This window comes from Brassica napus, unplaced genomic scaffold (assembly GCF_020379485.1).
Source record: "Brassica napus cultivar Da-Ae unplaced genomic scaffold, Da-Ae ScsIHWf_236;HRSCAF=403, whole genome shotgun sequence".
Lineage (NCBI taxonomy): Eukaryota > Viridiplantae > Streptophyta > Magnoliopsida > Brassicales > Brassicaceae > Brassica > Brassica napus.
In genome coordinates, this window is record NW_026015727.1 from 46,512 (window position 1) to 64,115 (window position 17,604).

General features: G+C 36.5%; 7 protein-coding genes across 7 annotated transcripts; all 7 read right to left on the reverse strand.

The window, feature by feature from the left end:
* Positions 1-1,049: 1,049 nt before the first annotated feature.
* On the reverse strand, positions 1,050-1,940 carry LOC106424058 (fasciclin-like arabinogalactan protein 11). Its single transcript, XM_013864796.3, has one exon. The coding sequence runs from the start codon at positions 1,906-1,908 to the stop codon at positions 1,177-1,179; it is 732 nt and encodes a 243-aa protein (XP_013720250.1). The 5' UTR covers positions 1,909-1,940; the 3' UTR covers positions 1,050-1,176.
* A 763-nt stretch (positions 1,941-2,703) lies between these two features.
* BNAANNG18450D lies at positions 2,704-4,865 on the reverse strand. The gene is made up of 4 exons (XM_013864794.3): positions 4,602-4,865; positions 3,269-4,226; positions 3,117-3,196; positions 2,704-3,040 (listed from the first exon to the last, which is right to left on the reverse strand). The coding sequence occupies exons 1-4, from the start codon at positions 4,650-4,652 to the stop codon at positions 2,870-2,872; spliced, it is 1,260 nt and encodes a 419-aa protein (XP_013720248.2). The 5' UTR covers positions 4,653-4,865; the 3' UTR covers positions 2,704-2,869.
* A 3,711-nt stretch (positions 4,866-8,576) lies between these two features.
* Positions 8,577-9,707, reverse strand: LOC106424056 (probable E3 ubiquitin-protein ligase LUL1). The gene is made up of 3 exons (XM_013864795.3): positions 9,417-9,707; positions 8,873-9,320; positions 8,577-8,794 (listed from the first exon to the last, which is right to left on the reverse strand). Exons 1-3 carry the CDS (start codon positions 9,632-9,634, stop codon positions 8,666-8,668), a joined length of 795 nt encoding a protein of 264 aa, XP_013720249.2. The 5' UTR covers positions 9,635-9,707; the 3' UTR covers positions 8,577-8,665.
* A 389-nt stretch (positions 9,708-10,096) lies between these two features.
* Positions 10,097-10,573, reverse strand: LOC111203760. The gene has a single exon (XM_022697791.2). The coding sequence runs from the start codon at positions 10,474-10,476 to the stop codon at positions 10,348-10,350; it is 129 nt and encodes a 42-aa protein (XP_022553512.2). The 5' UTR covers positions 10,477-10,573; the 3' UTR covers positions 10,097-10,347.
* A 481-nt stretch (positions 10,574-11,054) lies between these two features.
* Positions 11,055-11,517, reverse strand: LOC106424060. Its single transcript, XM_013864798.3, has one exon. It carries the CDS (start codon positions 11,419-11,421, stop codon positions 11,230-11,232), a length of 192 nt encoding a protein of 63 aa, XP_013720252.1. The 5' UTR covers positions 11,422-11,517; the 3' UTR covers positions 11,055-11,229.
* Positions 11,518-12,171: 654 nt separating this feature from the next.
* On the reverse strand, positions 12,172-13,555 carry LOC106424059 (mediator of RNA polymerase II transcription subunit 7a). Its single transcript, XM_013864797.3, has 6 exons — positions 13,348-13,555; positions 13,056-13,194; positions 12,918-12,987; positions 12,684-12,850; positions 12,540-12,613; positions 12,172-12,376 (listed from the first exon to the last, which is right to left on the reverse strand). The coding sequence occupies exons 2-6, from the start codon at positions 13,188-13,190 to the stop codon at positions 12,316-12,318; spliced, it is 507 nt and encodes a 168-aa protein (XP_013720251.2). The 5' UTR covers positions 13,191-13,194; positions 13,348-13,555; the 3' UTR covers positions 12,172-12,315.
* Positions 13,556-13,881: 326 nt separating this feature from the next.
* LOC106423947 (laccase-11) lies at positions 13,882-16,496 on the reverse strand. Its single transcript, XM_048773314.1, has 7 exons — positions 16,252-16,496; positions 15,966-16,117; positions 15,638-15,882; positions 15,420-15,548; positions 14,316-15,239; positions 14,094-14,225; positions 13,882-14,036 (listed from the first exon to the last, which is right to left on the reverse strand). Exons 1-6 carry the CDS (start codon positions 16,351-16,353, stop codon positions 14,095-14,097), a joined length of 1,683 nt encoding a protein of 560 aa, XP_048629271.1. The 5' UTR covers positions 16,354-16,496; the 3' UTR covers positions 13,882-14,036; position 14,094.
* Between the last annotated feature and the right edge of the window lie 1,108 nt (positions 16,497-17,604).

Sequence of the window (17,604 nt, forward strand, 5' to 3'; positions counted from 1 at the left end):
CGTGTTTTAAACACACTTATAGTTAGAATCTATCTTGTAGTCTGTTAGGTTGTGGATCGATTCCTACATGTACAATCTTTGAGTGAGTTAAGAACATCAATTAAGTTGATGCATATCTTTAATTTGAAATTTAGCTCTTTACCGGATGCAGGGGACAATGTCCTTGTACGGGAGGGTTATGCGGATTCTCACTTGGTCTTGTTGCTCTTGGTATGCCTTTTTAGTTTTTTGCCACTGAATTATGAATTGTTTAAGCTGACTCTACTCTTTTTGGCTCAAGGCCGTGGAGGTGATGCGCTAGGTTCTTTGGACTTCTTTGTCAATCGCTTACGAGGTTAATCTTTAGACTTCCACATTAACTGTATCCCACTCTTAGTTCATTTCCTTTGTTGATAGGAACTGACTCATGTCAAACTGGATTTGTAAGCAGTGTCTATTTGTTATACTGAACAACTCCTTTAATTCCCTACAGGAAAGATCTCGGAAGTGCTGCACAGGTTTCCTTGCTTTTCTGTTCATATATATTCCTTTGTGAAGCTTGTGTTGTGTATAAACATGTGCCTGAAACACTTACTGAATTATAATTTATGCAATCATCATTTTTTCTGTCTCAGTTAACAGACGGAAGCACTCCAAATGTTAATATAACTGGAATTTCGACAGCAACTTTCGTAAGTAGTTTTGATAGGTCTAATATCCTAAAATTGATAAGACCTAGCTGGAGTTATTAGATTTGATAAACTCAATTGTTTCACACCTAAAAAATATCATATACTCCAAAAAAATGGCTTCACTCTGAGAAATGTTCCAATGCGATGCGACTATTCTGCTATAAAATAATGAAAGGCTGATAATGGTACGTTGTTTCCATTAGAAATTTTTTCACTCATTCAACTTCTAAATCGTCCAGAAATAACAAGCTAATGAAACTTTTTTCTTTAAACAAATTATGTTCATATACACTGAACTTAATAACCAAACGGTTTTTATCAACTGATAAAGTTTTTTTAGTTGTTTTATAAAATTATACTCATTTTTCATCAAGAAAGTTTTGCGCAACCTCAATCGTAATTTGTCTCATTTTGAATCAAAACAATAACACGATAACACAAGTCTCAATTACAACAAAATTTAAAGCTCTTTAAAATCCAATAATCAATATGGACTGACTTGATGTTATATCCACAGAAAATAAGCAGCAATGGCTGCCATGGTGGTGGAGATTAAACCGTATCTGATCCTCTCTGTGTCAGATGAATCAGTAGAATCTCCTCCATCGTCCCCACTTGGAGCTGAGCCTTTCGAAACCAAGCCACCTTTCTCAGGCGCAGGAGCAGGAGCCGAGCTTGAACCAAACATTGCTAATGGAAGCAAAACTTGATCCACTTGATAAACTGCAAGCTGCTTATCGCTGTAGACAGAGTTAGCCACCGTTGCGCTGACAACTCCCGTGGTGATGTTGACTTGGTTACCGGAGCTAGTAATGTTAAGAGGGAATTTACCGTTTTGTCCATCACCAGCTTGCGTGCGTAAGGGGTTACTAACGGTTTGGAACTGAGGCATGGTCAAGAGTGTAGGAAGGACATGGAACTGAACAAGCTGAACCTTTTGCTGGTCAGATAACGAGTTTAAGGTTCCGGATTTGAGGCTGCTAAATGCGTTATCGGTTGGGGCAAACACGGTTAAGCCTTGGCTCGAGGAAGAATTGAGCTGAGTGTTGATTTGGTCTGCGGCTTGTGTGCTCTTGAGGAGTCTTATGAACATTGTGTATTGACCAGCCTTTTCTAGGACTGCGGTTATGTTGGTTGGACCTGAAGGAGTTGGTGCTGGAGCCTGACCATTGGTTGTAGCCATGACAAGGAAGAAAATGAATAGATTAGAGGACATGAATATTCTTGAAGTAGCCATTGTTGTTATTGTTGTTGTTGTGTATGTTGAGAGGTTTTGGGGGTTGTTAAATAGAGAGATGTAGGTAGGTAGGTAGGTGAAGAGTAGGATTCTCTTGTTAGTGTGAAGATTATTACTTGTTAACTAAAACAGATTATTTCAATTAAGAGACTGGAAATGTTATTAGGTTAAACTTACAAAAAATTGGTTTAAACTGAGAGTGATAGAGAGGTAGAGAGAGATTACTTTGAAGGGAGAGGTTGGGTGGGTGAGAATTAGAACTGAAGAATGAAACTGAAAAGGGTTATTGTGATCTGTCAAAAGCTGTGAAGATGTGTTCTTCAAGCAATGTTACATTTCTAATCATACTACTCGTCATGATTTATGTAGTCATGTGTGCATTTCATCACTGTGATGTAAGACTATTACTAATTATACCTTATTTTGAAGGAAAACTTCAAAAATATGTGATTTTTTTTAATGGTGTATTATTTTAAGAGAAAAAATGAGTTTGTGAATAGTACTCTCTCAAATTTTAAGTAATATTATTCACAACCTCAATTTGGTATTACACTTTTTTAATTTATAAATTGATCTTTAAACTTTTATATAATTTTGTTTTGTATCTAAAAATATTCAATACTTGTGTTTAATAAAAAATATTAAAACTTTCATAATACAATTATAAGTTTATAGAAATCATTTTTTTAGAAATTAAATTTATTTATACAATAAATATATAGTTTAAATAAAATTATTTTTGGGTAAAATTTGTAAGTTCTTACAATAACAAGCATTATCGGAACTAATACTAAATATTAATAATTAAACATATTTAAAATTAAAATATTCTATAAATGATGTCACAAAATAGCATCAAACTGCTCTTACATCACAACAACATTGACAAATGGATTCAGCTAAAACTAAAACTAATTCTACTAACCAAAACAACAAGACATCACTAGCTTTCAGCAAACAGCTACTCTGCTGTCTGAGACTGTGGTGGAGCCACCTGAGTGCTTACTGGTTCCTGGTGATGACTATGGCTTCTCCTCCATTTAAAAAGCTCGTTAATAGCCGTTGTGCCGGACATGGTGAGTCCAAATCCGATCATAGTGGCTAAGACAATGCACACAACCGGCTGCTTAAGCTGCACACAAGTTAAATGAGAGGGTTTAAGAGAATCAAGAACCAGAGCTTTTAACAAAGTCAGTTTCAAATCTTACAACTGAGTAGAAAACATGTCCGAACAGGACAACTAAACCAAACTGAACGGTTGCAAAGATCCACACATAGCTCCTTTTCACTGCACCACAAAATCATCATGTTTTAACTTAGAGAATAAGAAAGAATAGAAAGAGAGTATATATATTATTACCCATTGTTGTTGATATAACCGATGCAAGAAGACCAATAATGCAAGAGAATGGCAAAGCTACTGCAACGGCACTAGACTTCATCTCCATCACCAAAAGCTGCTCGAGGAAACAGAAGTAAGCAAGCATGCTCACAATGACGAGAACCGGCACATCATGCCATTCGTTTAACGTACGCCTAGACCGGTCCTGAGAAGAAGAATCCTCCACACGGAGAAGCGTCACGGGGAGATTCTTAACAGCTTGTTTGCAGACGTCACAGGTTATGTTCCCTTTGATAGTGAACCATTTGATGGTGCAGGCTTTGTGGGAAAGAGCTAGCTCCCCTTTGCACATGCATTCCATCTTGAAAGCTTCTGAATCTTCTCCCAGCTCAACCATACAGATCCTGCACACAGCTTCCTCTTCCGGAACATTTTCTCCCCCATCATGATCATTACTCGTCTTAGTATCTAGCCGAGATGGAGTAGGAATCACACGGAGAAGCCCTAAGGGCTTTGCATTTCCATCTTTATCAATGAGTGTTGGGACAGAACGTGAACGGCGAATAGGCAGTGTATGCTCTCTGACTTGATCATCATCAACGGTGTAGCTTCCGTGCATTGACTCAGGATTGGAGTGAACCAAAGGGGTTACAGGTAAAGACTCTGTCTTGTTGGATTTTCGGAGGGTTAAGAGATTGGTGAGAGACCATGTTCTTGGGATGTTAGACACCAGAGCCGAACCTTCCTCAATATCTGCTGCATTGTTGTTTCGGTTTCTGAAGGTAAAGACGTTCTTGAGATTGGTTCTTCTTCTTGAAGAAGAGGAAGGACCGATTCTAGGACTTGCCATGGGAGAGAAGTTGAATCTTTTGGAGCCATGAGAGTCTTCTTGTGCTCTCAACTCTATATCTAACACAAGGCATCTCCATCTTTCGTGTTGGCTCGGTGATATCTCCTCTCTTGTGATCTCAGCATCCTGCAATCATTAGCAAGGATGAGTCTTTCAATGTTCACTGAGCATTGATCATAAGCTAGGGCTCTTCACACTGTTTTGTTCACTTGAAACTGAAGACAACTTTGGTTAAATCATTAAAAGGATGAGTCTTTCAATGTTCTTTTGATCATTAGCTAGAAGCCCTACACATCACACAGAGTGTGTGCACTTTACAACCAATAGAAGCAATCTATTTGGGGAAACCCAAGAAAACAGAATCCAAAGCATTTCTATGACTTACAATTTCAACTATTTGTAGAAGATCACCTAAACCCTCTTAACTAAAATCAGGGAAAAGAAGAAAAAGACTCAATTTTTCATTTTGGAATTTGAGTTAAAAGAATGAGAAAAAAATACCATTATAGCTGGAGAAATATCTTGGGGAGGTTTATCAACATCCATCATCATCTGATTCAGACAAAACCCAGAAACTAAGAAAAGAAGAATCTATCGATCCCCTTCAAATTTAATAACTTGAAAAAGGAGAAGTCTTTCCTTTTTTAAGTAGTTAAATGAGGATAATAAACTCTTCCAGTTTTGTTTTGATCTTTTTAACCAATCGGTCCAGTGAGTGATTGCCTCCCGTTTCTCTCTAACTCTAAGCTTAGCTTCTTCTAATAAAGTTTGCTTAATTTTGGGGTTCGGCGGTTTTATTTTGTCCTTATTTACTTGCACTTGCAATCTTCGACCACATAGCATACTCCTTTTGGTACTAACTTGAGTAGTAACTTGTCAAATTAGTTTTTTTTTTTTTTTTTCCGTCAAGATTTTTATATAGATTAAAGATACCGGGCCAAGCCCAAATGACAATAAAAAGAGAGGAAATTTGTGATATTTTCCTGCTTGTTTTTTATTCGTTTCTCTTAGTTATTTTTTTATCGTTAGTTTTTCTTTTAACGCTCATTTATTATAATATTACATTTATGAAAAAAATTGCATAGACGATTTAACAACCTACAATACTACATGTCTTATGAAGATCTACGCTTAATTGCATCATTTGAACCATCCTACGAAATCTGGAGTAGAATCATTTAAACCTAAACTATTAGGCTAACTTGCTTCCACGACTCTATCTTTGTCATATAATTTATTTTGCAGCTTTTTTGTTGTTGTTGTTGTGTTAATTTACTATGTGGATTGTTATTCGCATTTGTTGAAACCTGGGCCTTATCGGCCCAATTATTTTTACGATTGTTTGTGGTTTACCCACACAAATGCACCGGAAATGTAGAGCCAACCAATTATCTTCACTTGGTTTTCTAATTGATCTACTAATTTCTAATTTCTCATTTCTTTTATTTTTTATTTTTTTTTCTTTTTAAAAGTTTTTGATGAAAAGTATTTGAGAAAAAAAATATTTCACTCTTTTGAAGAAACTATGTAAATGATGATTGCTTATATAACTTAAGTGTAATTATATAATGTGTGAATACTAAACAAACATGATAGCTGTTAATTAATTTTTATTGATAGTTAGAGATAAACATATTTGTTTTGATTCTTACGCTAGTTAGTTTTCAAAGAAAAACTTTTCATCAAATTTTATTAGGACAAGTAATATTTTGATAAATTTTTTTTCACCTATATATAATGTATACATTAAAATATTATATTTTTATACGTTAAAAACTTTAACATTTAAGAAAATTTATGAATCAATAATATAAAAATATAAAATTTTATCCGGAAAACTTTCCACAAAATGCATAAACAAAAAACAAACAAACCCTAAACCCTATAATCCTAAGCATTATTCTAAACTAAACCCTAAATCCAACCTAAACTATAATCCTAAACGCTAAACCTCTCCTACTACCTAAACCCTAAATCCTACCTAAGCCGAAACACTACCTAAACCTAACCCTTAACCCTTTCTAAACTTAAACCCTACATAAACCTAACCCTAATCCCTAAACCCTTCTACTACCTAAACTCTAAACCTATCTAACCCTAAACCCTTCCTAACCCTAAAACCCTACCTAAAACCTAAACCTAACCCTAAACCCTACCTAACTCTAAACCCTATCTAACCCTAAACCCTACTAACCCAAAACCCTTTCTAACCCTAAACCCTAAACCCTACCTAACCCTAAACCCTTTCTAACCCTAAACACTACCAAACCCTGAACCCTACCTAACCCTAAACCCTTTCCAACCCTAAACCCTTTCTATCCATAAACCCTTTCTAACCCTAAACCCTACCTAACCCTAAACCATTTCTAACCCTAAACCCTACCTAACACAAAACCCTTTCTAACCTTAAACCCTACCAAACCCTAAACCCTACCAAACCCTAAATCCTACCAAACCCTAAACCCTACCTAACCCTAAACCCTTTCTAACCCTAAACCCTACCTAACCCTAAACCCTTTGTAACCCTAAACCCTACCTAACCCTAAACCCTACTAACCCTAAACCCTACCTAACCCTCAATCCTATCTAACCCTAAACCCTACCTAACCCTAAACCCTACCTAACACTAAACCCTTTCTAACCCTAAACCCTACCTAACCCTAAACCCTACTAACCCTAAACCCTACCTAACCCTAAATCCTTTCTAACCCTAAACCCTACTAACCCTAAACCCTACCTAACCCTAAACCCTACCTAACACTAAACCCTATCTAACCCTAAACCCATTCTAACCCTAAACCCTCCTAACCCTACTAACCCTAAACCCTATCTAACCCTAACCTTTTCTAACCCTAAACCCTACTAACCCTAAACCCTACTAACCCTACTAACCATAAACCCTTTCTAACCCTAAACCCTACTAACCCTAAATCCTATCTAACCCTAACTTTTTCTAACCCTAACTTTTTCTAACCCTAAACCCTACTAACCCTAAACCCTACTAACCCTAAACCCTACCTAACCCTAAACCCTACCTAACACTAAACCCTATCTAACCCTAAACCCATTCTAACCCTAAACCCTACTAACCCTACTAACCCTAAACCCTATCTAACCCTAACATTTTCTAACCCTAAACCCTACTAACCCTAAACCCTACTAACCCTACTAACCATAAACCCTTTCTAACCCTAAACCCTACCTAACCCTAAACCCTACTAACCCTAAACCCTACCTAACCCTAAACCCTACCTAACCCTAAACCCTACTAACCCTAAACCCTACTAACCGTAAATCCTGTCTAAACCTAACCCTAAAACCCTACCTAACCCTAAACCTTACCTAACCCTAAACACTTTCTAACCCTAAACCCTACTAACCCTAAACCCTGCATAAACCTAACCCTAAAACCTTACCTAACCCTAAACCCTACTTAACCCTAAACCCTACTTAACCCTAAACCCTTTCTAATCCTTAACCCTACTAACCCTAAACCCTGCCTAAACCTAACCCTAAAACCCTACCTAACCCTAAACCCTACATGTATATTTTTTATGTATTTGACATATGGAGTAGAATATACAGATTTATGATAATATTTTTTTTAATATAATATTAACATGTAGTTTTTATTGTTAATTTATTTTGAAATGAAACACTATATTAAATTTTTTAATTTTTTGCATTAGTTTTCTGTGAATTATTATTTATTTTATGATATATTGTTTTTTTGAAAATTGAACTCTCAAAATTTTTATATTTGACTAAACTATATAAAGTTATTATATTAAAACTTGTTTTATATAATATATACTATATATTTCAGTTTGTGTTATCTCCCTTTGATACAAACGAGTTAGTTAATATTCATACAATATTAATAATGGTCAATATATAAATATTGATTTGGTTAGATAAGCTTTAGAATTGTAATTAGTTTATTTAAATTTATTTTAAATGTTGTGGCAGAATCTATAAATAAAAAGAAATACAAAAATGATGTATTTGATTTATTGTAAATGTAATGGCTAAAAGTGTAAATAGAAATAAATACATTTTTCTATAATGTTATCTATGTTTCCAAACAATTCTCATTTATACATTTTTCTATAATGTTATCTATGTTTCCAAACAATTCTCATTTATACATTTATTCAAAAATGTAAAATCGCTCGTCAAGTACCACCTATACTTGTGGGGGGGGATGTTGAACAAGTTGGCAAGTTGCTCCCCGGCTTAAGATGGAACGTGCGAGTACTAATAATGGCAACGGTCCTGCCTTGGGTTTCATTCTTGGTTAAGTAGTCTCTGTAAGAACTACTAGGATTGTGTTGAGACGCACAGACCTTACATAGAAAAGCTCATGGAACCTCTGCTTAAGCAAGACTGCACCAACCTACATCAATGGTGGGAAGAACACCATTGTGTCACTAGACTTTAAGAACTTAAATGTAGAGGAATGAATACACATTTAAGGATTGGGTAAACATAATATTACGATTATAACATTCAATATTATTACAAATCAAATACAGCTATTATATTAAACAAAGTTGGTTGCTTAACTAAATATGTTTATCTCCATCGCAGTAACCGTTTCCCTCGAGCTCCATAAGCCTCTCTGCAGGTTGTCTGCAAACTGGACACTCATTTTTCTGAAACCTTAACGCCTTAGCACATCCGCTACACATACACTGCACACAACAACACACACATAAACCAATTCAAAACTCACAACTTCATTAAGAAAAATACATGGAACTTTTACATACCATGTGTCTGCAAGGAAGAACAATCGTATCGCGCAGTTCAGACAAGCACACAACGCATTCTTTTCCCTGGTCAGTTCCATAGATATCCTGCAGCTCATATCTGGCCCCATTCACCCATAGCAACTGCTTCACCACTCTTATCTTAACCTCACCTTTCTCCTTCACAAACGTCACTTGAGTAATCTGAGCATTCGTAGACTTTCCTTCTTCTGGAGCTGCTGCTGCCTCCATCTTAACCGCCAGCGGATAGATGCAAGTTCCAACATCCTCCTTGAACAGCTCGGAGTCTTCTAATAACGACAAGTCCACACCAGTTCCAGACGGCTGTACGTACTTGTGGCCAAGTCCTTCCTTCTCGAAATCAAAAGTGATTAATGGTAAAGTGTCTCCCTTCGTTGCTGTGAGATTGAACTCTGAGTCTTCTTCCGCAAAGAACACGAGTGTGATCCTGTTCCTCCCCACCAATAAAACAACAAAAAGTAAACTATGATAAGAAACCAATCAAAACAAGCCACGTGGATGAAAGAGGAAAACTAAAAAAAACCTTCCGGGGACGGTTGCATCGAACGAGAAGGATACGAGGAGTTGACCCGGGTTCTCCGGGTCGGGCTGGAGCGTCAGAGTCTCCTTCCTCAGATTAACTTCGTTGAGGATCGTGGCGGGCTTCTGGTACTCGATGTAAGGAGTCCGCGTCGTCGCGGGGACTTTGTGCTTTTTTCCACCGTCTCTGATGCGGCAGCAGCAGCAGAAGATGTTCCCCATGGCTGAGTGAGCTCAGAGATTCAACAATGGTTGATGCTTTTTCTTTGATTGATTGATTTTGGAGGATTTTGAGATGAATCCGAGTTTGGGTGTTATAAGGCAAACGAGGGACAAGTCAATGCTAATCATTATTTAAGCTAATCAAGTTAACGTCTTTGTCTTATTAATTAATAAAATAAAATAACTTAGCTAGGTCACTAGTGTAAAAGGTCCTAAAGTCTATGATAGTCGGAAAAGTTATTCTCGACCTACTAATATATGTTAGGCTTATATTAATTTGTGTGGTTTAGTGGAAAACATCGGTTAAAGGCTTTAAAAAAAGCTAACTTGTGTGTGGATTACATCATCGGTTCATTATTAGTCAATATTTGCTTCTTCTTTTTCTTTCAAAATATTCCTAACATTTTTTTGGTAAAATGTCTCGATTGTAGAACGTACACTAATAATACAGCAAATATTTAATTATGAAATTTAGGTATGATGATCTCTTAATTAAACCCCAGGTGATGAGACTATATACAAAGTTCATATAACGTAAAAGGTGATCTTTATATCATCTTGACAATTTTTAGATGATCTTAAATCTTTATTTTATGACTATGTAATGTCAGTCAAAAAGGAGTTTGAACTCTGGAAACATCCAAACATATTATCAAGATACATTGGTGAGTGTGAATTTCACAAAAATGGAATAGACAACAAAATTACAAAATCTACAACTCTCGAGTCTCGATCTCATCTTTTTCCTCGTATATAGTCCCCAAAGAAGGCGAAGCTGAGGCCCTCACCGGAAAAACATGAATCGCCGGTACAACTTCCAAAGGTCCCATCATTCTCGCCATTCCAAATATATATATCAAAACTAAGATCTCTTTGAATTAGAGTTGATAAGTATTTTCGACTTTGCTCTGTAGTTGAGTGTGGAGATTATCGAATACTAGTGATACTTATAGAGAGATGAGTCGTAATCATCGTGTAAACAAATATGTAATGAAATGACGCGGTCTTATTTGTCGCACGTGATATTTATGTTCCATATAGAGATTGACGCGCTTCAAGTAAAAATAATGAGGAGTGACGCGTATACTGCTTACGTCGCGGACACATCTGCATGCCCTACATGAGAAAGACTACTATAAAATCATCTCACCAAACACAAATACTGTAATTCTAGTTTCCGGTTTATTTTTGGTTTGTTGTTGTCCGGTTGTTCTGAAAATTTATCTATGGTTTGATGGATACACTTCAGTTTTCTTCAGTATTTTTCTTTCCTTAATTCGTTTGTATGAAATATCTATTTGAGCCTGGTTCCTTGTATCGTATAGGTTTGTATAGAAAATACACAGTCATCAGCTCAAATTCGAAGATATTGTATGTGTGATATTAGGAACTGGTCATATCGAACAACAAAACGTTAAAGTTCCAAACAAAAATCCCAGAGAACTATTATCATAATTTAGTTGAGAAACAGATAGACTATATATTAACTAATTATCATGAGATGTCATTATAAATATACAAAATCTCATCTTATACGTACATTTATAACAAAATACAAAACAAAAGATTTACTAATACGAAAGTTAAAATGATCATCAAAGGTCTTCCTCATCATGTTCTTGATCATCTTCTTCGGTCTCTCGTTCTTCTAAAATAGTCTCAAGAACCGGAGTATTAGATGGCTTCTCCGGATAAATTATCCGTGGAGGAGCCGCTTCCATCCACCATGCCACATCTCTTTTTACTTTAGTCAAGTTTCGGTCGCCCCTGCTATCAAAGAAACACATGATCCAGAGATTTGAAAACTGTAGAAACAATTAAAGATACTACGTTTTTTTTTTTTTTGGTAACTAAAGATACTACGTTTTGTGTTGAAGAAAGTGTTATAGTTCAAGGACATATATAGAGAAAGAGAGAATGATTGGTTGATTTGAATGGTGGACAAGTGGACGATCCATAATGAACAATGTTGGTTCTTGTCGACTTCCTCGTGTTTGCTATAAACCATATAAAACGATGAAACCTACAAGAATATTCTAGAACCTCAATTTTCTTAAAACTACATGAGCAACACGCGTGTATCTTTATGCTCCTACACGTTCCTTTCAAATGCTAAGATATTTTATTTATGCGTCCTATGTCGCTTTGGTTCAGCTACATCACCCAAGCAAATTAATTAATGGCCAGATTTTTTGCGGTCAATCAAACGCTAAGATAGTTAACTAGTATCTCGGCAAATAGGCTGCACTATAACACAGTTTAAACTGAGTTTTACACATTCGACTTTCATGTGCTCAGCTAAGACAATCCTTTTTAAGTAATTGAAGACTGAAACGATACACATTCCTTGATAATCAAAGTGGTAAAAGCTTTCAGAAATTTATACATTCTTTTGGACGTTTAATACAATGATTTCGATGGTACAATGGGTTTGATTTTAAGTCTAAACGTTTCAAGTAGCATAGACAATCATATAGGCCCACATTAGAGTATCATGAGCTCTTTCATACTTATGGGTTGACGATATGAGCAAGCCATGAGATCAAATCCCGGTTAATTCTGGTCTACTACAATCCTGATACACTGTATGAATCTACCAAGTCTAACCATTAACAACAAAAAAAAAGCTTAAGAGGGTCAAACAGAGAAATAGTTTTTACATAAAATGAGTAAGAAACTCTCTATTGTCCATCTAAAGTGACAAAAGCATCCTTAAGAAGTCGCTGTGCTTCTTCTCTCCTCCTGCACACAACCAAAACAACACTATTACCAATTTAATTGTCTGCTTATTTCCCATCTCCAACACATTGAAATAACTACCAACAATTTTTTACAGATTCATCATAGTTTATAGATTGATCTCGATACCATTAAGCCAAAAAAAAGTTCAAAGAGCATTACAAACCTCTTAATGTCCTCCACAGCTTGCTTACGCTGTTGAATCTGAAGCTCCATAATGTGAATAAGCGTTGCTCTCGCCTGAACATCAATAGAAGATTAAAAACAATTAAAACCGACGAAAACATGTTGTAAAACGGGATCTTCTTACCTGGTGAGGCCTCAATGAATTGAGAAGGTGATGCAAATTCTTAAAGATGGACGATATATCACCAATCCTCTTAGCATACTGAGAAGGCCTCTCAACGAGAACATCAGCAAGCTCCAGTATATGCAACTGAAGCTCCCTATTCAGAGACCTGAGCTCCTTCTTGTAATCTACACAACGAGGACATCATCAAAACCATGCTCATCAACTCTAGAAGCTTCTAGAAGAAAGACATACCAACATTAGAGTCTTTGGGATAAAGCTGAGGCACTCCTTGCTCTTCTAAGCTTGGAAGAACATCCTCAGTCTAGCAACCAAAAATTCAAAAGTGAAACTCAAAAAGTTTGAAACTTTGATAAAGAGGAAGAAGCTCACAGTGTAATTGCCACCGAAACAAACGTAGGTTCCTTCGATCGGAGGCGGAGGTTGGGTAGCGGAGCTAGGGTTTTCAGAGTAATCCTTGTAGAGTCTGTAATACGGAGGCGGCGGCGGGTACGTGGCTGTAGCCATTCTCCTACAATCAGATCGTATATAATCAGATTAGGGGTTTCTAATCGATTCGATGAACGACGTTACAATGAAAATCTCGATCTATATTCTAAAGAGTTGGCGATTTTTGTAGAGATTGAAATGGAGGAACACTATGGTTTACATCGAAAGGACAAACCTTTTTGGGGGAAACGAGGAAGATCGAAGGTGGAAGGAGCTTGATTTGAGCTTCGGAGATGATGCGACGACGGCAAGGAGCGAGGAAGAAGGACGGTTAAATCAGATTGCCAAAAATGTGGTTCTGTGGTTAGCCTTTGTGGGTTACCGGTTTAATCAGACGGGTAGAGTAGAGTCGGTTTAGTTCAGTTTGATTAACAGTTAACTAGAATTTGAAGTCATTTTATTTTACGTAAATTTTTGGAGCTTCAGATTTTCGTTAATTAATTTAATTTAAAAATATGTAATTTATGTTATTATTTGTAACTAAAAGTTTCAGCTAAACATTTTTAAATGATTAAAAACTAGTACAATTCACAACTTTAAATTGTTTGATAACATTAAGTTTCAAACTATTTTATAAAATAAAAAGTTCAACTACACTAATTTCAAATGATGTTTTATATTTTGATGCAATTTCCAACTGAATACTCGCTCATATATTATCATCATTGAGATTTTATGGTTTTAGGTTGGCTTATTGTAGAAACTCGGAAACAGTAAACAAGAGATCTTGTTGGAAAATATTTAGACACATTTCTTATGCAAATTATGGGGTCTTGTTGTTGTTGTTCAGCCCCACATGAAACAATCTCAAGCACACAAAGCAACAGAAAGAAAAATACAATCAACAAAGAATGTCATCAGCGACTTAAACAAATATATAGGAAGAAGAAGAATCGAGTGAATGTGTTCCGGTTTCAGATTCTTAACATGATGGATAGTCCTTGGGCGGTGGTAGAACTGAAAGCTCAGGTGTATTCCCGTTTTCAACAACGAAAGCCATCTTTAAACCCCACATTGTGTGGACTTCCAAGTGACAGTGCATAAACCAAACACCTACAACAACATATGCCTCGATAAGTTGAGCTGCTTATCATTTATTATATGTGACCATTCTCATGATGTATGTGCATTGAGAGATCATACCTGGATTATCAGCCCTGAATCTAATGGCGGCCCAACCACCCGTAGGTACTCCAACTGTGTTTCTCTCGGGCGGGTCAATGAGATTAAATTTAGCCGGATCTGTCTTGGGGTCAAAGTTCCCAACACCGGTTCCAACAACGAAGAAGTTGTAGCCGTGAAGATGAAAAGGGTGTGACTCAACGGTTAGGAGATTGGTGTCTTGCAAAACTAGCTCAATTGTCGTGTTGAACTTAACTCGGCTCAGTCTTGTCCCCGTAGATGTCCCGAGGTTAGCCGTGAGTGGCACACCGGTGTAGTTAAACGCTTTAGGCGGTCTATCAGGGAAGTCTGTCCTGAAAACTCCTGGGAGGTTGAAGTAATGAGCTTTCAAAAGCGCGATTTTCGGCATAACGAAAGTGATGTTGTTTATGGAAGCCGCGAGATTGGTCCCGTTCACACAGGTCGGGCAAGCGTTAATGCCTAGCCCGATCGTGTAGAACAATCTACGGTCGACTTTTAAAGGAACAAGAGCTGGAAAGTTTGGTGTGTTGAGACTCCTAAGCTTTCCGTTATAGTCCAAAGCAAATGATGTGTCGTTAGGTGAAGGAAGCTTTGGTAAGATCGGTATGACCGTGTTTGGTACGCCTTTGTATTGAAGGATCGCGGTTGCGGTTTTGTTGTCTACGGATACCGGAGCGTCCATGAACGGACCAGCTGCCATGAAGTAACGGTTTGGAGAACGGTCAGTTTTGACTAAAACGTTTGTGGTCTGACCTGGTCCGATTAGAATAAACTTGGTTGTGAATGGTTTGGTGTAGACTGCATCGATCTCCACCACGGTCATGTCGTGACCGGCAATCCCGAAGAATAGCTCGTCATTTAGTGCAGCGTTGATGATCCTCAGAAGGTATGTTTTACCGGCTTCCACCTCCACCACGAATGTGTCTATACAGAAACAAATATTTTAGCTAAAATGATATGATCTGGTTTAGTTTAATTAAAAGTTAACTAGATGTTATAATAATTTTGTTTTAAAATATGCAATTTATATTATTATTTGTTTCTATTCAAAAAAAAAAGATATGATCCGGTTAAAACCGGTTTTATAAGGTTAAGAAGTTATACGTTTCTCGGAACATGGAAAGAGCGGTCCTGGTTTTCCGTTTATGGTATGAGCATCTGACATCGGAGGCGGTGCACCCAACTGGTTGGCTTGGTTAACCGCTGTCTCAACGTCTCCGTTCCACCATTCTCCTATAAACAAAGTTTTTTAAAAAATATGAGAAAAAGCCCGGTAAATTTGAGCAGGCTAGATCAAACCGGTTTTAATTATATTCACTAACCGAGGACTATGTTGGTTTCTTGGTATGGTTGTGGGAAAGGATATGGTTTTCCTGGTTGAGGCAAGATGACAATAGCTCCATACACGGTGGCTCTTAGCCAGAGGATGTGTGCATGCCACCAGAGAGTCCCACGTTGTCCGGTCACGTTGAAATCATAAACATAACTTTGTCCGGTCTGCATCGGACATTGAGTTATGTACGCTGGACCATCCGCCCAACCATTTCGGTACTGTTTAAGTCCATGCCTAAAAAAACAAAACGTTAAAAAATTGGCTCACAAAAAAACATAGACTAAACGGGTTTGAGACGTAGGAAAGAGAGATTTTACCAATGGATGGACAAGTTGTATTTTACGTGGTTGGTGACGTTGATAATGACTCGATCACCTTCTCTTGCGTAAACCGTTGGTCCAGGGAACATTCCATTAACTGTGACAATCGGTTTAGCATTGCATAACCGGCTTACGTTCTTCATTTGAACCTGTTCAAAATTTCAAACGTTGATATACAACAAAACCCTACATATATAGTATAACTCAACAATATAAACCAGGTAGTCAAACCAGTATATAGTTTCGGTTCCGGTTTATATTCACCGGGAAATCAAATACGTACATCGAATTGGTACTTCTTCACCGCCGCATCCACCGGAGAATCGCCAAGAAACCCAAGAAGATAAAAGAAAAGAAAGAGAAAACCCGGGTTTAGGATCTTCATTTCCGGTTCAATCTTCCGGTATATGCAATGATCAGGTTTTATTTGTATTTAAACTTTTGTTGCTCTTGGTTATACAAATTGTATTGTAGATATCGTGGCTGGTTACAAATGCTTATATAATGTCATAGTGCAAACAAAAGGTGGTTGGTGAATCTCTCAGAATATATAAAAATAAAATTTCTTAGATCTATAAAAGAGAATTGAATATCGAAAACGGATTAAACTATATTATTAAGAAAATTTTGAAAATATATAATCGAAGAAGAAGGCTTTTAAGCAACTTTCTGAAAGACGTTGGCGAATCAGCGTTACGTTTGTTAATAATATGGAGTACCTTCGAAGTTGATATCTGAGCTTTAAATTTATATTTTTGACTTTTTTGTTTACCATGAAAAATTATAAAATACAAATATTTCGGTTCAAGTCTCTCCAATTCAAGAAAGTTTCTAGATGCATTCCAACACTTGTTTCGTTGTCCCAAAAACCCTATAACTCAAAATGAAGCTTTCTTAACAAAACATCCTCAGCTCAAAGGCATTAACTTCTTTTGAGAAATTTAATTAAATTATTTTTCGTAAGCCTAGTTTTAACCTTTTGAGAACTTAATTATTTTTTTTAGAAATAGGTCGATTGTTTATAGATTTTGAAGATTGTCCCAGTATACTTCAATATTAACACATAACCCCTTAAAAGATTACTAGGCATTACAAGGCTAATATTTGATTTTTGAAAACTCTCTTTGCAGTAACATGTTGCTTAGCCAGTCGTTAAGTCTTGTATATTTTAATTTTATTGGCGTAAACATTTGTTTGCAAATAGTGATGTGTTTGGGTAAGGGAAAATGACTGGTCTTTGAATCATGTTATTTTTTTGTATATCAATTTTCCAACGAGATCATATGTATAAGTTTCAAAAATTAAATCTCAACCAACGTATTTTAATATACACGTACGGAAGTTGGCCAATTTATCAGGAAATTACGCTATTGACTGGTCATTTTATACAAATTTGTTGAATTGTCCAAAAGCCCATATGTAAAACAATAAGATCTCATTTTCATACTAATTAAATGTGTGTGTATGATGGGATGTACTGCTAGTATGACATACAATCTCCATCTAGTTTTATATACTCATCATACACACACATTTAATTAGTTTTAATTCTTGATATATATGATTTATCACTCATTAAAAATAAAAGGTACTGCAGAGCTCCTTTGCTTCTAAGTTTCTTAGTTTCTGAATACAT

What these genes read in the sequence shown, in the direction of transcription:
- LOC106424058 (XM_013864796.3), bottom strand. Translation starts at nt 1,908, where the DNA reads ATGGCTACTTCAAGAATATTCATGTCCTCTAATCTATTCATTTTCTTC.
- BNAANNG18450D (XM_013864794.3), bottom strand. Translation starts at nt 4,652, where the DNA reads ATGATGATGGATGTTGATAAACCTCCCCAAGATATTTCTCCAGCTATA. An exon ending in ATATTTCTCCAGCTATAATG is followed by an intron (nt 4,227 to 4,601) that starts GTATTTTTTTCT and finishes TAATGATTGCAG; the next exon opens with GATGCTGAGATCACAAGAGA. An exon ending in GGTTATATCAACAACAATGG is followed by an intron (nt 3,197 to 3,268) that starts GTAATAATATAT and finishes TTTGTGGTGCAG; the next exon opens with TGAAAAGGAGCTATGTGTGG.
- LOC106424056 (XM_013864795.3), bottom strand. Translation starts at nt 9,634, where the DNA reads ATGGGGAACATCTTCTGCTGCTGCTGCCGCATCAGAGACGGTGGAAAA. An exon ending in GATGCAACCGTCCCCGGAAG is followed by an intron (nt 9,321 to 9,416) that starts GTTTTTTTTAGT and finishes GGGGAGGAACAG; the next exon opens with GATCACACTCGTGTTCTTTG. An exon ending in TTCTTCCTTGCAGACACATG is followed by an intron (nt 8,795 to 8,872) that starts GTATGTAAAAGT and finishes TGTTGTGTGCAG; the next exon opens with TGTATGTGTAGCGGATGTGC.
- LOC111203760 (XM_022697791.2), bottom strand. Translation starts at nt 10,476, where the DNA reads ATGGCGAGAATGATGGGACCTTTGGAAGTTGTACCGGCGATTCATGTT.
- LOC106424060 (XM_013864798.3), bottom strand. Translation starts at nt 11,421, where the DNA reads ATGTGTTTCTTTGATAGCAGGGGCGACCGAAACTTGACTAAAGTAAAA.
- LOC106424059 (XM_013864797.3), bottom strand. Translation starts at nt 13,190, where the DNA reads ATGGCTACAGCCACGTACCCGCCGCCGCCTCCGTATTACAGACTCTAC. An exon ending in GTTTCGGTGGCAATTACACT is followed by an intron (nt 12,988 to 13,055) that starts GTGAGCTTCTTC and finishes TTTGGTTGCTAG; the next exon opens with ACTGAGGATGTTCTTCCAAG. An exon ending in ATTCATTGAGGCCTCACCAG is followed by an intron (nt 12,614 to 12,683) that starts GTAAGAAGATCC and finishes ATTGATGTTCAG; the next exon opens with GCGAGAGCAACGCTTATTCA.
- LOC106423947 (XM_048773314.1), bottom strand. Translation starts at nt 16,353, where the DNA reads ATGAAGATCCTAAACCCGGGTTTTCTCTTTCTTTTCTTTTATCTTCTT. An exon ending in TGAAGAAGTACCAATTCGAT is followed by an intron (nt 16,118 to 16,251) that starts GTACGTATTTGA and finishes AATTTTGAACAG; the next exon opens with GTTCAAATGAAGAACGTAAG. An exon ending in ATTCAGGGCTGATAATCCAG is followed by an intron (nt 14,226 to 14,315) that starts GTATGATCTCTC and finishes ATGTTGTTGTAG; the next exon opens with GTGTTTGGTTTATGCACTGT.